This window comes from Heliangelus exortis, chromosome 1 (genome assembly GCF_036169615.1).
Source record: "Heliangelus exortis chromosome 1, bHelExo1.hap1, whole genome shotgun sequence".
NCBI classification, from domain to species: Eukaryota; Metazoa; Chordata; class Aves; order Apodiformes; family Trochilidae; genus Heliangelus; species Heliangelus exortis.
In genome coordinates this window covers 145114065-145130261 of record NC_092422.1, presented here as the reverse complement: position 1 = coordinate 145130261, position 16197 = coordinate 145114065, and the positions used below count along the sequence as shown (strand labels likewise).

At 49.3% G+C, this 16197-nt stretch overlaps 1 protein-coding gene across 2 annotated transcripts; it reads left to right on the top strand.

Annotated features, from left to right (window-relative positions):
• Positions 1-579: 579 nt before the first annotated feature.
• On the top strand, positions 580-10797 carry MFNG (MFNG O-fucosylpeptide 3-beta-N-acetylglucosaminyltransferase). 2 transcript variants are annotated; one of them, XM_071730271.1, is made up of 8 exons: positions 580-1555; positions 5270-5318; positions 5835-5937; positions 6032-6185; positions 6646-6731; positions 8907-9072; positions 9620-9705; positions 10531-10797. In XM_071730271.1, the coding sequence occupies exons 1-8, from the start codon at positions 1208-1210 to the stop codon at positions 10595-10597; spliced, it is 1059 nt and encodes a 352-aa protein (XP_071586372.1). In that variant the 5' UTR covers positions 580-1207; the 3' UTR covers positions 10598-10797. The 2 variants fall into 2 exon arrangements, with proteins under 2 accessions (XP_071586372.1, XP_071586363.1); XM_071730262.1 differs by having other exon boundaries at positions 10528-10797.
• The last annotated feature ends 5400 nt before the right edge of the window (positions 10798-16197 follow it).

Genomic DNA, 16197 nt, shown 5'->3' with positions numbered 1-16197 from the left:
AGTGTGGAAGGGATGGTGTCTGGAGACAGGGGAAAGACCTTCTAGAGACAGAGTTAAGGGAGATGGGTGTCAGAAGTGGAGGTCAGACCTTAATTTGAGGCACTGGGGCTTATGAGGGGGTGGGGGAGCAATGTAAGACACAGTCCTGCGTTCGGGAGGCCAGGTGGGGTTAAGGGGTAGCAATTCAGAGCAGTGCCATTAGGAAAAGTCTGTGGCTGGGGTAATTCTTGGGGAAACATCGTTCTTCCCTAGCAAAAAATGGGCCCCCCCGTGCTTTAACTTCACCCAAGCACCCCATCCCTGCCATCTCCCCCTGCACCCTCCTGCAAGAGCACAGGGCTCAGCAGCACCGCAGGGATGGGGCTGAACTGGCACAGAGGAGAGGGAAAAAAATAAAACCAACAGTCAAGCAACAGGTTTGTCCTCTCTGATAAGCTGCTCGTCACCACAGAGATATCTCAGCCTGGCCATGCACTGATGAGTCAAACTCACTGCCAGATCCCCGACTCCCTTCTCCTCACCCTCAACCGCTCTCCATCCTCTTCCTCCCCCCGGGTTGGCGCCCCGCCCCAAGTCCGGAGGCGGGACCGGGGCCGGGGCCGGGTCTGGGGCTGGCAGGGAGCGAGGGGCAGCTGCCGGGAGGGAGCAGGTGGAGAGGCGGACCCGCCACACGCGTGGCACACAGCCCCTGCCCTGCAGCCTTACACCAGCCCCTCTCCTCCTCCCCGCAGCCCCTGCCTTGGATCTGCGGGCTGGTGGCTTCTGAGGAACCTATGCTTTCGGTCCAGGCTTCCCACCGATGGCTCTGATCCATTTTGCTGCACCCTCGACCCTCAGCCTGGGACCCTCGGCATCTCCAGTGGGAGTGGGGATGCTCTTCTTCTTCCTGGCAGGCTTTGCAAGCCACCTGTAAGTCGCCTTGGAGCACTTTCCCATCACGTGTCCCTGCCTCGCTGGGCCATCAAGCCTTCTGGGTCTGTGAATATTCCCCCCACTTCACCACTGTCCTCTGGGGCTGCTGCCTCTTTGGCTTTTGGGTCTTCACCCACCCTATTCCTTGGCCATATCTTAATCTGACCTTGTCATCGTCTCGTCCTGCCCCACTGGAGGCTTTGAGGAGAGTGGACAGCAACACGTGGAGGTACGAGCAGAGGTCATCCTTTTCCTGACAGGATACTGGCTGCAGCGGCTGAATGAATTGGGAGCCATGGGCCGCTGGCTCATCCGTGGTCTCTCTGGAGCCACAGTCTTCCTTGTCAGCGTGGCTTTCCTCTCCGTGCGGCACCGTGGGGCTCAGGAAACATCTTGGTATCCAAGGCTCAGGGGGGGAGTGTGGGAGAAGCCAGGGCAACGGAGCAATGTAAGCCCAGAGGATGTCACGGGAGGCCATGGCAGAGGGCAGAAGGACCTACAAGTCAGTCCTCCAGAGGGATACAGGACTGAGGGAAGCCTGACCCTTGGGGACATTTTTATAGCTGTGAAGACAACCAAGAGATTTCACCAGAGCAGGATGGAGCTGCTCCTGGACACGTGGATATCTCGAGCAAGAGAGCAGGTGAGCGTGTGGATTTGGGCTGGAGAGGGGGTGTTTGGTAACAGGCAATGAGCTTGGTTGGGGGGCATAAAGACCAATGGAAGGGGCGACTGGGCACTACAGTCCCACCCAATATTTTGCCTCACTTTCCCTAATTCACTCTTCTGTTCACATTGAAAGGGGGATGCTATCTAGCAAAATGTTTCTCTGGCAGCTGTTTCATGGGAAAGGCCAGCAGAGAGGATGAAGGGTTTGTGTGGGCCCTTCCCATGGAGACTGGGAGGACAAGTGCTCTTAGCAGGCATCACTTGCTTCTAAGCTTTACTCTTGCAGCTTGAGGTGGAGAGGATTAAATTTCCCTTTTTAAATTCAGTCTCAAAAGGGGTTGCAGACTGCCTGGGCCACACCAGGCTGTGGCAAGAAGTGTCCAGGGTCTGTATGTAATGGTGGTTTTCTACCTCCTAGTGCCATGAGTTTGCAAGGTTCTGTGTGACCCCTCCCAGCCCTCCATCAGGATTCCTTATTTGTGCCTGAGCACCCTTCACCCTGGGATGGTGTGGTGCAGCAGGCAGGGCATTAGTGCAGGAGGGGTGTTTACAGCCCTGTTTGTTCCCAAGCACCATCAGTGGTGTCCCGAAAAAACAGCTGAGTTCATCAGCACAATCTATGCCTTGCTTTCTTGGGCAGTTTCTCCTCCACCCCATGCTCATGATCTTGAAGTGATTTGACTTTTTAAATTTTTGGTTTTTTTTTTTCATCTGGGTGTCTGATATTTTCACCCTTTGCTAAAACATATTTTGGAGAGTTTCCTTCCTGTTAGAGGAACTGATGTGGGGCACCACGTTGGTGGTGCTGTGCAGACTTGGCTTACTGGTGGGCAGAAGTACTCCCTGGAGCCCGGGTACTTCTCTCCATCCCTCGCAGAGCTGCTCCTCAAGAAAGAAGAAATCTTTTGGCTGCCCCTAAAGGATTTTTTGTTTTTGCCTTCACCCATGTGTGATGGCTGCCTAGAAGACAATTTCAGTCCTCAGTGAGGGAGGGAGCCGGGGGTGGAGGTATTGGGTAGGAGGGTGCTTGAAGCAATGCAGGGTTTTCTGCGTAAGGGTGGTTTTCCACTTCATGGTGCTGCAACTGTTTGGTCTGCTGCAGCCCTCACAGGAAGCTGTCCTATTTTGAGCACGCTTCCTCTCCTGTCCCTCTCAGTGGGTGACATGTGCTGCTTCCTCTTTCAGACACACTTCTCCTCTCCATCTGACCTCATCCCAGAAACTCTTTGGAGGAACCGAACCAAACCACACGGCTGCACTGTCATTGCCATATTGTGATGGGAGTGGGTTTTTGGAGTGGGCTTTTAAGGGGCAGCTCACCTTTCCCTCCTCCTGTGTTTGAGAAATAGGTGCCTGGCCATTCTGCTGATGACAGGAATTAGATACCAGTTCCCCAGACTCGTCTGACCTTCTCTGTTTGGCAGGCAAATGATGTCCAAAACCTGGGAATAGGTATTGAATTTTCCATGCTGCTGCCAGCCTCTAGCTAAACTTCACAGACTGAGCAGGAAAATAGGAAGGAAAGGTAGAGCAGGAGCATCAGTCATTTCTAAACAGTGTTTTTTCATTGTTAGCAATTTTTTGTTGTAAGCTCGGTGTTTCCCTCCCCCCTGACTCAATTTTCCATGTTTTTCTTCTGGTTTCTTTACTAAATGGCCTTGAGGGCAGGGCACAGGAGGCAGGCAGGGAGGTAAAGGGAAGTACATGAAATTCAAAAGCCTTTTTTTTTTTTTTAAATTTTTTTTTTTAGTATAATGCTCCTGTAGGGGTTTTTTCGGAGGTAGGGGAAAGGGTTAGTTTTGAAAAAGTGAAAATCTCAAAGCCTCTTTTAGCAAAAAAATAAAGAGACCTCTCAATTTACAAAGGACATTTAATTGTTTTGGGGGCAGGAATAGGGCACCAGACTTCCTATTACTGAGCCTTTTATGGAGAGTCATAGGCTTCAAGAACCAGTTTTGGAGACATCCAGGTCCCAGAAGCCCTGATGTGCAGAGACTGCCCTCTCCTAGGGCTGACCCACTCTTTCACTTGCCATCACTCAGGTCTGGAGGCTGCTACAGTGGGTCTTTCTCTGCAGGTGGATAGTGAGGAAATTTTAGTATCTGGCAGTGCTGCTGATGCTGAGCCTGGTTTCAGAGCTTATTACCTGCATGCTGTCCTCCCGGAGGAAGCAACCCAGACCTCACAGGTCAGGTGTAGGTGACAGTAACAGGAGGCAGAAGCAGCTGTGGTTTTTATGGCTAGGACAGACTGTACAGGAGCCAAAATAAAAGTCCTCTATGTTGGACTCCATTGGGAGTAGACAGAAACATGGGTGTTTAAAAAAAATAATTTCCCACCATGCATTAAGAAGAGAGTGGAAACCTTTGAATATTTTCATGATTAGAAAATCTGGGGAAAGATTCCTATTTGAAGTCAATCAGATGTGGTGTTTATTAAATACATGTTATGTATTAAATACGTTATGTCAGTAGGCAAGTCATTTCCAGCAACAGCATTTCTTGTGTTTTTGAAAACGTCAGAAAGTTTCAGTGGTTTCAGAATTTATTCCTGAAGATGAAATATTTGTCATAATGGAAATTTCTGTCTCTGAGATGCTGGAGAGGGAAATCCCATGCCACTGACAATCCCTGCCTTGCCTGAAGGCTGTGCTACGGTCTCCTGACCCAGAGCGACTCCTTTACCTGAGACTTAGCTAATTGCTTCTTATCCCATGATCACCTTGGAAGTAGTTTTAACTAAAAGCCTTTCCTGGTGAGGTAGGAATGTGTTCATGGCCTGTTGCTGCAGTTCAGCTGTTGGAGGGATTATTTGCCAAGCCACTGTAGCTCGCACATTTGAGATCATGAAAGCATCCTGCTGTCTTCTCCACAAGCCAGGTGGTCTCTGAGGGTCCTTCACTGCCTTCTTTTCATGCACAGAACATTTCTTTTGCCACATCCTCCTGATGGGGGGGCATATCCCCCAAGTGCTGGGTGTTTGTGGGGAGATACAGAAACTCTTTGTCAGAGCCTTTGGGGACCAATGATGGCTCCAGGAGCTGTTGCCTGCCTGCCTGCCTTCTCCCTTTTGTCCCTGCCCAGGTGCTGTGTTTAACCAGCCTGTGGGCAGCTGGTGGAAAGACTGTTTATGGCTCGCGACTCCTTTTTCATTTCGTGAAAGCTCATTTTCTGCCTGAGGGAAGCTTTTCTCCACCAGCCCTGATCCCTGCCTGGCGCTGAAGAGGGGGAGATGTGCCACATAATGGCAGAGAGGGGGATTAGAGAGGCCTGGGGGCGAAGGAAGAGGAGGAGGAGGAGGCGGGAAGCAGCAGGGGGCTGTGCACACTTAACACACAAACAGATGTTCTCCTTCTAACACGAGCATCATTCAACCATAGCAGTTTCCTTTTCCTACCACTGACACCTAAGCCAGTGCTCCCTCAGCCCCTCCCTCAGTGTCATGAGTCCCCTTCTCCTTGTTCCCAAAGTAGGGAGAAGGGGAAGTGAAGCCACAGAAGCACCAATGATTGTGCCATGCAGAAGGGGGGAGTTTGGCCATCCCTCTGCTGGGTGGCTGCGTGGGAGGGGGGCACAGCAGCAGAGGACGGAGTGGGGTGACCATGTTGGGTGTGTCCAGACAGGTATGGGTGGTCGGGAGCAGCACCAGCTCCAGCCCTGAGAGTAACCTCCTTTCCTCATTTCCCCAGACCTACGTCTTCACCGATGAAGAAGATGATGCCCTGAAAAGGAGAATGGGTAACAACCTGTCTTATATCACCACCTTACCCAGGCCGTCAGCCTCTGAAGTGCCACGACCTTGGGAGAGGGTCCAGGATGAAGGCTGAGTCTCCTGAGCCAGCCCTGCCTCTTGAAGCACACCCCTTTCCATATCCTGTGGGAGGACCCCAAGCTGCAGTAGTTTTTGTTGGCATACCCCAAGGAATGCAGCCAACTGGTGCTCTCTGCCTTAAAGCATCCATGGATGGAAACATCCCATGAGAGAGACCTTCAGTCCTTACACTGTCTGGCAGTGGGCAGGGTGAAAGGGTGGTTGGCAGGTGCCCTACTCTTGGCCAAGGTACTTGGCTTTCTCCAGGTTTCATCTTTGGGTAGAGGGAAAGATGGAGCCCATGTTACCGTGGGCTCGGGTGCCTGTTTTGGGGAGTGTGAGGAGCTTGGTTGTGAATAAACCCCTTTCATCCTACCAAGAGGTCCTCCCCATGACAGTGTGAAGTGGGCTGGCCTGAGCCACAGCTTTGTCTCTCCTGGCAGGCAACCATGCTATCTTCACCAACTGCTCTGCTGAGCACAGCCACCAGGCCCTCTCCTGCAAGATGGCTGCTGAGTTCGATGCCTTCCTGGCCAGCGGCCGGAGGTGAGGAAGGGCTGCTGAGGGGGGGACCCTCTGAAAGGAAGAGGCACCCTCCTTACTGCAGACCTCTCGTGTCTTTGTTCCCATCTCCCCCCAGCTGGTTTTGCCATTTGGATGACGACAACTACCTGAACCCTAGGGCCCTCCTGAAGCTCTTGTCCTCCTACTCTGCAACGTGGGACGTTTACCTGGGGAAACCCAGCCTCAATCGACCCATTTGGGCCTCTGAAACACTGCCAAACAACCAGACGGTACAACCTATAGTGGTGGTGCGAGGACCAGTGGGTTGGTTTTAGTGTTCTGGATCATTGGCCATAGATGTAGCTCCCCCATGGACAGACAGGTCCCAGAAGCAACAGGCAACAGCTGAAAACTTGCCAGTCTTATCTGGATGTGGTTGAAGATGTTGACTCAACCTGAGCTACCTAGGGGAAGAGTCTACATCTCCGCTGTGCCTTTGGGTACTTGTCTGCCAGGAGATAAGGCTGCCTTTGGCAGCCCACCTGCTGCTGCCAGTGGGAACTTGGCCACTCTGAATATGAGGAGGTCAAAATCCATGCTGTACCACCGGCAAGTCCTTCTTCTGGGCAGCAGTCTGGGTTCTGCTGTGTTTATCCTGGCATCAAAGCTGGATTTCCAGCATTCCCATCTCAGGGAGTGTGGTATCATCTGAACCTCTGCCATTGTTTTTTCTCTGCTGTTTCTCTCCAGAAATCCGTGCGCTTCTGGTTTGCCACTGGAGGGGCTGGATTCTGCATCAGCCACAAGCTGGCAACCAAGATGGTGCCATGGGCCAGGTGAGCTGTGCAGCTGGTGAGTATGGGAGCCTTTGGGGATGAGGAATATGGTCCCACGTTAATTCCTGGCAGTATCAGGTCTGATTTTATAGATGTGGTGTTTGCAGGAGTGTTTGCAAGGGTGCAGAGGGCTGCATGCTACACAGCTGCAAGCACATGGGCCTGGAAGAAGGATGTAGTTGATGGGTCTGCCACCTGATTAAAAAGAGACAAGAGTAGGCATGTCAGCAAACAGAATCATAGAATGGTTTGGGTTGAAAGGGACCTTAAAGATCAACTGGTTCCTACTCCCCTGCTATGTGCAGGGACACCTTCCACTAGACCAGGTTGCTCCAAGCCCCATCCAATCTGGCCTTGAACAGACAGTCATAGGATGACATACTCCACTCTCCTCAATGTTTTTAAGCTCTTGGTTCTTCCCCCACACTCCTTCCCATCCCTTTCAGCTTCTTTACACTTTTTTTTAAGTGTTTTCCCTGTCTGCCTGTCTTCTGTGCCCTTAATGTGCCTCTTTCCATCCTCCTGTACCTCCCTTCTGGGTTAGTTTCCCACTGCCCAACTCCTGAGTCTCTTCAGCTTCTTACAGTGGCCACTGTCTTTTCCTCAGCTTGGTGCATGGAGCAGAGGTAGGTCCTGTGGTCTTGTGTTCATCCAACCTACAACAGGATGATGCTTTCCATGATGCCCTGGGTTATATCACAGACTATATGCCTGTACACTGATAGGAAATGTCTTTGCCAGCCTTAATCAGACCTGTGCATACCCAGAAGGATAAATTTGATCCACACCAGGTGGCTGGTTTAGCTGAAGTCCATGTTATATATTTTATGGTAGACCTTGACTGGAGGATGATCTGTGATTTAGGGTAAAATGAAAGTGGCATGGATAGAGAGCACCTAACCTGGCATAAAGTCTGCCACTGCAGTCTTAAATGCTTAAAACACATTTAAAGAAGCCAAGGGGTGTCATAGTAGACAGTACATCACGCTGTGTGGCTACTTCCAGTTAGAAGAAACTTAAAACTGGGTTTAGTCTCTCATCAAAGGATGGCCAAGTGCACGGTGCTGTGTTACAGTGGATCCATAGGTGGATTCATCCAGCTGCAGGAAACTGTCCTGTTTCTGCTTCTTTCTGATCAACATCTGGCTGAATATGAGACAGCAGTGTGCCCAGGTGGCCAAGAAGGCCAACGCCACCCCAGCTTGTATCAGGAACAGCGTGGGCAGCAGGAGCAGGGTAGTGATTGTCCCCCTGTACTCAGCACTAGTGAGGCTGCATCTGTAGGACTGTGTTCAGTTCTGGGCCCCTCACTTCAAGTAGGACATTGAGGTGCTGGAGAGAGTCCAGAGAAGGGTAATGAAGCTGGTGAAGGATCTAGAGCACTCTTGAGAGGAGTGTCTGAGGGAACTGGGGTTGTTCAGTTTGGAGGAAAGGAGGCTGAGATGAGGCCTTAGCACTCTCTACAACTACCTGACAGGAGGTTGTAGTGAGGTAGGGGTTGATCTCGTCTCCCAAGTTACAAGTGATAGGACAAGAGGAAATGCACTCAAGTTGTGCCAGGGAAGGTTTAGATTGGATATAAGTAACAATTTCATCACTGAAGGGGTTGTCAAGCACTGGAAGAGGCTGCCCAGGGAAGTGGTGGAGTCGCCATCACTGGAAGTATTTAAAAGCCATGTAGATGTGGTGCTCAGGGACATGGTTTAGTGGTGGACTTGGCAATGCTGGTTTAATGGTTGGACTTAATGATCTTAAAGGTCTTTTCCAACCAAACCAATTCTATGATTCTATGATTATTCCTTCTTGTGTTGGCTGTGTGGTCCCACTGGTTCTCCTGTGCTGGCTTGTTGGATCCCTCAGAGACTCAGTGCAGCTCACCAAACAGGTGGAGAAATGACTCAGCAAAGTCTGTAAGCTCTCTGCATAAGCTGACCGAGGAGCTGGATATGTGCTGGGGACTGCACCAGAGAGTTGGTGGGACAGCATGGCTGGGAATGGTGAAAGAGCAAACACGTGCAAATCTCTGCAGGTGGAATTTAGGGATTCCTTCCCTAGTTCCAAGTTTTACCCTGGTTTTCAGTGAAGTCATCTTCACCCAAGTAATCTCTCACCCAAGTGGATGCCTGCACCCACCCCAACCCTTGTTCTAACCCATGCAATCTTACTTTCTTCCAGTGGCAGGAACTTCCTCAGCACTTCAGAGCTCATCCGCCTGCCAGACGACTGCACCGTGGGTTACATCATTGAGTGCAAAGTTGGTGGGAAGCTGCTGCCCAACACTCTCTTCCATTCCCACCTGGAGAACCTGCAGCTCATCCCCCACTCTCGGCTCACACAACAGGCAAGGAGGGGAAATGGAGCAAGAGGGAGGTGTGTGAGGAAGGAGAAGTGGAGGGGAGCTTAGAGGCACATTGCTCTGTTGGTGGCACTAATGTGGACTGAATCAGTCATCTCCTCTTTTGGGGAGGCTTTCCTGTCAAATGCTTCTTTGACATAAAGAGCAGATGTTGCTTGCAGCACAGATGCCAGTCACAGTGTCCCTGGGGTCAGTGGTGGAGACACATGTATGGGCAGTGATGGGAGACTTGAGGGCATCCCTGGGGGAACATGACACAAAGACAAGCAGAAATGATGATTGACTGGGTAAGGCACTTTGATATGGAATCATGTTGGCCTTGTGTGAGGAGATAACAAGAGGTGTAGGCTTGGAGAGGCAGAGGACTAGCAGGGTGTACCATCATGGGAAGGAAGGCAGGAGAAACATGGAAGGCAGAGGCCAAGCCAGCAGAGAAGGAACCAGAATGGGAGCTTCCATCATCTAAAGCAAGTTCTTTGCTCCTGAACTCACCTCATCCTCTCTGCTCCTTTTTCACCACTCCTTTTTGCAGGTGACCCTCAGCTACGGTGTCTTTGAGAACAAGCTCAATGTTATTGAACTCAGGGGCCCCTTCTCACCCCAAGAGGATCCCTCAAGGTACGGGGCATGGGTGCTCTGGGTGTCAGTGTGGTGTGAGCCCTCAGGCAGTGGGCTGGGAGGGGGAGGCAGGAGGTCCAGAGTGAGGGACAGAAGCCCTGCAGTCACCCAGCTTACTGGGTGAGGGGCACACCAGCAGTAAGCTGTTTGTGAAAGCTTACCAGCATTGCAAACCTTTTTTGGATGAGTGGGAAGAAAAGGAGTATCAGAACATTTTATTTGGACAATTCCTAAGCCAAAAGTATTGCGGTTTATTTCACACTTTGAGACTGAACAAGCTAACCTTTTACCTCAGGGAGAGGATCAGAAATGTTCTTTTAAACTCAGGAAAGGAAATTCTGCTTGCTTTTTCATTTTTGTTTTGCTGAGAAAACTGGAGGGAAAAAAAGAAAAAGGCTCACTTCAGGCTGACTGCAAACAAAAGTGCTCTTTGATTTACTTTTTCTGCTTTGAGTGAAAAAAACCTAAAGTTGTTATTTGCCGAGCATGGGTAGAAAGGAGGCTTCTGGATGGAGATAGCAGGGGTGGGAAGCACACAGGCAATGAAGGGACCCATCAGCAGAATTATGTAGTGGGAGCTGGTGCAGTGCCCATCTCCCTGCCTGTGGTCACCATGGGCTTGGGCTACATGGACCAGAGCTGGATTATTCAGGTGTTGGAAGAGCATTTGACTGCTTAGCTTTGCTGAAAAAAGATATCTTGAGGTCTGTAGGACAGGGTGGAGGCCTGATGTGGGATAGGCCATGAGAGGAATGTCTTCCATTCTGCAGCCATGTGCTGGTGTAAAAACTGTCACCTGACCTTCCTTTGCTTTCCCCCCAGCAGGTTTCGATCACTCCACTGCCATCTCTATCCTGACACCTCCTGGTGCTTGCAGGCTGCTGGATGGTGATGCCTCATCCTCAACTGCAGAGGGTCCTGGTGACATCCATTCACCTTGTACATGTAGGGGATGGGACACTTGATGCTCTCAACCTTTTCCGTGGTGGTCTTGGGGCCATGTGTTGGCTTTTTTCATCTTTGCTGAGGGCCAGTGACACAGGACAAGAGACAAGATCTGTGATGAAGATGGATAAGATAGGCTGGACGCATGGATGGACGCAAGGAATGTGAGCACTGTGCCTTCTTTGAGCAGATCAAGGAATGGGTAATGACTGCTAGGCATCTGGGCAGAGATGGGGACCTGCTGCTGCTCCTTGCTATGGATTTATCTTGCTGGACTTGGAGCTCCCTGGGTATGGGCAATCCCTGCCCAACTGGGGGTGGCTGATCATGTGTCATGGCTCCAGCCTCTCTGAGCAGGCCCTCATCATCCATACCTGCTTGTGCTTTCCCCACTGGGCACTCTTCCCAGCCACATCCCCGTTGTCTGGGTCTCTGCTTAGTCAAGGTCTATACAGATGGAAAATATGACCATTTCTGTGCTGTATGAGTGCTAGAAAAGCACACATACTCTGTCTGGCAGAGGGCAGATGGGCAGGAAATACAAAGAATGAGGAATCCCATTCTGCCAAGGAAGGGAGAAGGTGTGGGGTGGGGGAGTCAGAAGGAGACAGAATCAGATGAGGATGGTTCCTTGCACTGAACACTGAAAGCTATGGTTCTGCATTATTCCTCTCTTTTTACTTTCTTGATATGGGGTCAGGATAATCTCTTGCCCTAATTACCAACCTGTCGTCTGAGATGAGAATCCAACTTCTACCTGTGAGAGGGGAGACATAAAGGATTAGGACTGGCTGAAAGAGAGGAGAAAGAAAGAGATGGAGAAGGAGTGCTCAGGAGCAGATTAAAGGTTACAGCTTTATAATCTTCTCTGTGCCCTGACGAAAAAAAATTAAGTCATGAAGGAATGGAAACAGCAAGGCAAAGAGCTTTTTATCTTGGCATTTCTTTTCTCCAGATGCTAAGAGCAGCTTTCTGCCTTCCTGCTGTCCCTGCTGAGTGCAACAGGGGGGGGAGAGCCGAACCAAATAGGTTACAAGTTTCTGGCATGTTTGTGAAGACTCCTTTTCTCAGTACAGAGCCTGTCATGAAAGCTGGGTAGTTCTGTTTGCTGAGGAGGGGACTTTGGTACCATTTGTCCTTCTACACACAGTTACTCAGCAGGGGGAGAGCATGGCAGGGAAGGCTGGAAGGCAAAGAGGCTGTTTTAACTGGCAGCTGCTGCCAAACAGGTATTTCTCATTTAAAGTGCCTTTCAAAACACACTGCTGGGATCTGTGAAAGATCCCTGTAATCTCCAGATGAAAGGACAAATGCCCTCTCTCCAAAGAGCTGCTCAGCTTTGATGCTGCTGATATGACTAAGCCTGCTGCTGGTGGGCTGGAAGAGCCATGGGCAGCTATCTCTGTGCCTCTACCATTTTGAAAAACTGGCCACCCTGTCACCTCCACATCCCCCACACCCCCCAGCTACAGAGCCTTCTGCACAACAGACATGAGATTTAAAGGAAAACTGTCAGAAAGACCTTTCACCACTGCAAAAGGGAATGTAGAAATGAATGAGCACTTTAATTTCCGGAGAAGCAGAAAACAGGAGCCTGTAGAACTTTTTTTTCCAGCCTGGTCATTCATCCTGGCATCCAACCAGCTTGTGAAGCAGCAGAAAACCTGGCTTGCTTCCTGTGTACAACATACCTTTGACCTGGAAACTCATCCTGATCAGGGACAGGGGCTGACTTACGCCAGTGACTATTCCTTGAGTCATGCAAAGCACTTGGCTCACACAAGCAACATGAACCTAGGGACCATGTGGACCAGAAAGACCTGGCACTGGAAGACAAGTGTGGCATGAAGAAGGCCTGCCCCACCAGGCAAATGGTTTGGTTTGAAGATGCAGAATGCTTCTGTGAGGAGAAATGAGTCTTCAGGAGAAATCAGCACTACCTGGTTATATTCTTTTTCCCTCATTCAGACTCCCACTTGCTTTGTTAATCCAGTCTTTGAGCTAAAAAGCCTGTCCTGTCTGCAGATGCCCTGGTGATAATACAAGCAAAATACAATTCTTGTGCCCAGAGATGGAGAAGGAACTGCCAGAGCGAGCTCCCTTCCATGGGGAAAAGCAAGGCAGAGAAACTGGAAGCCTGCTTTGGATCCTGGTCTGAACTGGCCTGGGCTGGTGCCTTTTGCATGGCTGAAGATCAGATATGAAATGGGTTGAGGCCTTGAGTGGCTGCACGAGGATCGGTTTCAGGCTGGGATTTGTTGCTGGAGCAATTAAGTTCTGCTCTGCAAGAAATGTCTTGTCTTATAAGGAAACTGAGAACAGAGGAGAAGATGTCTGGGGCTGGGCATCTCTTGGGCCATAGAGATGAACGACAAAAAAGTCTTGTTATGCCTGTGATGACAATGTGCTGGAAAGAAAATAGCTTCTCGGAGTCGACAAAAGAAACCAGGTTTTCTCTAAGAACAGAGAGACAGCTTAAGGGGACATTCACCACATGAAATCTGATCAACGTTAAAACCTGAGTTAAAATTAGTTTCAGGAATGGTTCCTGCCCCTGGGGCTTGCTGTCAGATGTTGTGGTTTTACAGTCTCATTTTCCTAGTTTATTAAAATGTTTAGCTGCTTGGGAAAATGAGAAACAACCTCACGTGAAACTTTTCAGAGGACTGTCTTTTTTTATTCTCCTTCATGCTTTTCTGATGTAACTGTTAAACTTTTTGGAAAGGTTCCACTGGGTCTATTTCTTTTCCCTTTTAACTCTTTTTTTTTTTTTTTTTTTTTTTTTTTTTTTTTTTTTTTTTTTTTATTTCTTTTAATCTCCCTCTCCTCTCTCACTCACACTCCCTTTTCTCATTGCAAAGTTAAAAAAAAACCAAACAAAAAAACCCTGTCCCAAGAACAGAAAAGGTGGAGAAGTGCTCTTTTTATTTTACTGGGAAAAATGGGGTCAAAGTCAAAGTTGTTGGCACGACCCTGCTGTTGTACAACATTAAGTGTAGCTCAAGGTTTCAAGTAGAGAGACCTCCACCTGTCCAACACCATAGCAACCATCACCATTAATGATGGTTAAACTGTACACTGAAGATACAGAAAAAGGAGGAGGGGGGAAAAAGGAGCTACAGGATTTGAAATGTAAAGCATTAAGTGAGTCTTTTATGTTAACAATATCCTTTCTTCGCTTTCCCCATAGCTGGGAAGAATTTTTATAAGGAACCCCTTGTTTGACAGTGCAAAAAAAAAAAAAATGCAAATGCCAATTCTTTCTTTAGGGGGAAAAGAGAACTTAGCTGAAATAGGTGGGAAACTGCAGTTGTTGCTAAAGGCTTGAAGGGAAGACAGGAGAGAAGCAATGCTAGACAATGCTTCTGTCCCTGGTGCCAACTCCTCTTAACAACTCTGCTGCCAAAGAAGAAGAGTTTGCTAAACCACTGTGGATTTGCCCAACTCATACTGAGATCGCAGCCTTCAACCCTCACCTCAGACCTCTTGCTGAAGACACAGCCTTCAAAAGAGAAGCAGTTTATTAAAAAAAAGCCAAAAGGTGAGAAATGGGAATAGGAAGGAAGGAGACTGGGAGGAAAGAAACCACCAAGTGTGTCATTGGAGGAGAGCAGTGGAATCTCAGCTGTACCTTGAAAGTGCTGTTTGGGAACAGCAACAGTGGGAAAAGGGGTGTTGCCTATACTCCCAGCTCTGGATGTTTTTGTGGTCAGGGCATTTAATTAATTTCATTTAGTTTAATTTCTTTTGTTTTCAATCCCTGAAAAACCAAGGTGCCAGACAGCTGGCTTGTCCTTTTGCAGCACTGGCCACCAGGGCTGTACATGCCTGGGCACTCTTCTGGAGTGGATGCAAAGGTGAAGGAGGGACCTGACTCCTTCATATGGTAACTGTATGGGCACAGAGAGGCATGGACCATCCCGCTCTTCTTCCTTAGGGCACCTGCTAGCATCTGGTGCCAGAGATGGGATCTCATACTAACTGACTTTCTTTTGTCCTAAATACTGCTGGGCTTATGGCTCTACTGAAGAGGATACATTACCACAGACACAAGCAAATCCAGGAAGAAGAGCAGCATCACAAATGTGTGAATAACTGGTCCTGTTTTCACCAGCTGATGTAGGATCATTTCCTCTAGACTTCCTGCCCAGTTACCTGGGAGGTTAAAGGGCTGAGCAGTTGCTGCTCAACTGGCATTTCCTCTTTAAGGCTGTTTCTTGAGAGCCTGAGATTTTTGTTACTCCCTCTTTGGTCCCGCTTGGACTCCAAGAAAGCTGGGAACGCCTCTCTATCCCTGTTTGAACTGTGTGTGATTAATTACAGACCCAACGAATGGGCTCCTGGGCTATCTGTCATGTTATATTGCATTCCTGGATTTTGCAAGGCAAAGGAGCCTCTTCAGGTGTTACTGTGACTGTGCCTCGGTCAAGCCTCCCTTAGTTGTGCTCAGAGCTGCATCTGATTCACGGTGAACTTTGAGAACAAATTAAACAGAGTTCTTTTTACATGGATTTGCTGGCCCTGACCCTTCTGTTGCTGCCTGACAAGAAGAAACTGTTGATGTTAGCAGCAAAAGAAAAAGTGTGACTAAACGGGGCAATTTGAGGGTGAGAGATGCTGCTTTTCTGAACCTCTGCTTTCCCCATCCCAGCCACAGAAGTGGGGCACAGAGAGAATCTGCAGCTGGTGGCTTTGGCTGTGCTGTACCAGGTGGAGGGTATGCAATGAAATATCCAGCATATATCCTGGCAGGGAATCCAGCAGCCCTGGTTGTGAGCCAAGCCCAGCTTCTTCTTGGTGCTGGACAGATTGAAAAATGGTCCTTACCCCTAAGCACTCACAAGCAGAGACAGGGTGGAGAAGGAAGGGAGGGCTTACAGGGTTGATGAGACAATTTTGTCACATCAAAGCAGGGGGAACAAGATGGTCTTTGAGACAGTGAGGGGAGGAGTTCAGAAGCAAAGGTCTCTCTCCACCCAGAAATAGCATGAAGCAACAGATCTGAAGGATGGATATAAGCACAGGGGAAAGGAGCTGTGAGGGATGAAGAAAATATTTTGTATAAGAGAAAGGACCAAAACAAAATTCACATCATCATCATGGCTATGTTGGCAATTGATGAGTGGTGGTTTGAGGACTGATACCTTGGGGCTTAGGGGTTCAGTAAAAGGAGGGAAAAGCTGGAAATATAAAAGCAAGGACTGTCTTCCCTTACCCACACACTCAGTGCTGGCCTGTGGCTTCTCACTCATGACTGCCCCAGTAGCATAGAAGGAGATGTGGGACTTAGAAAGAGCATCAACCTCTACTCTGTGCTGTGTATCTTCTGCCTGGAGAGATTACACGTATCTTGGCTTCCATGAACACCCAGAGAAGCAGCAGAATTGGGCAGTGAGCAGGATGGGTGTGCTGAAAAGACTCTGCCCCTTCCTCACCGCCTCCCCCTTCCCCACATTAGCATCATCTTTGGCTGGACCCAAGCTGACTGCAGAAGTTGGCCAAACTCTCTCTGCTTCTGTTGGTGTTTTATCCAGTGTGCAGGAGAGA

Coding starts and splice junctions, on each gene's coding strand:
- MFNG (XM_071730262.1), top strand. CDS start 1,208: ATGGGCCGCTGGCTCATCCGTGGTCTCTCTGGAGCCACAGTCTTCCTT. Junction 1,556..5,269: donor TATCTCGAGCAAGAGAGCAG/GTGAGCGTGTGG, acceptor TCATTTCCCCAG/ACCTACGTCTTCACCGATGA. Junction 6,186..6,645: donor CACTGCCAAACAACCAGACG/GTACAACCTATA, acceptor GTTTCTCTCCAG/AAATCCGTGCGCTTCTGGTT.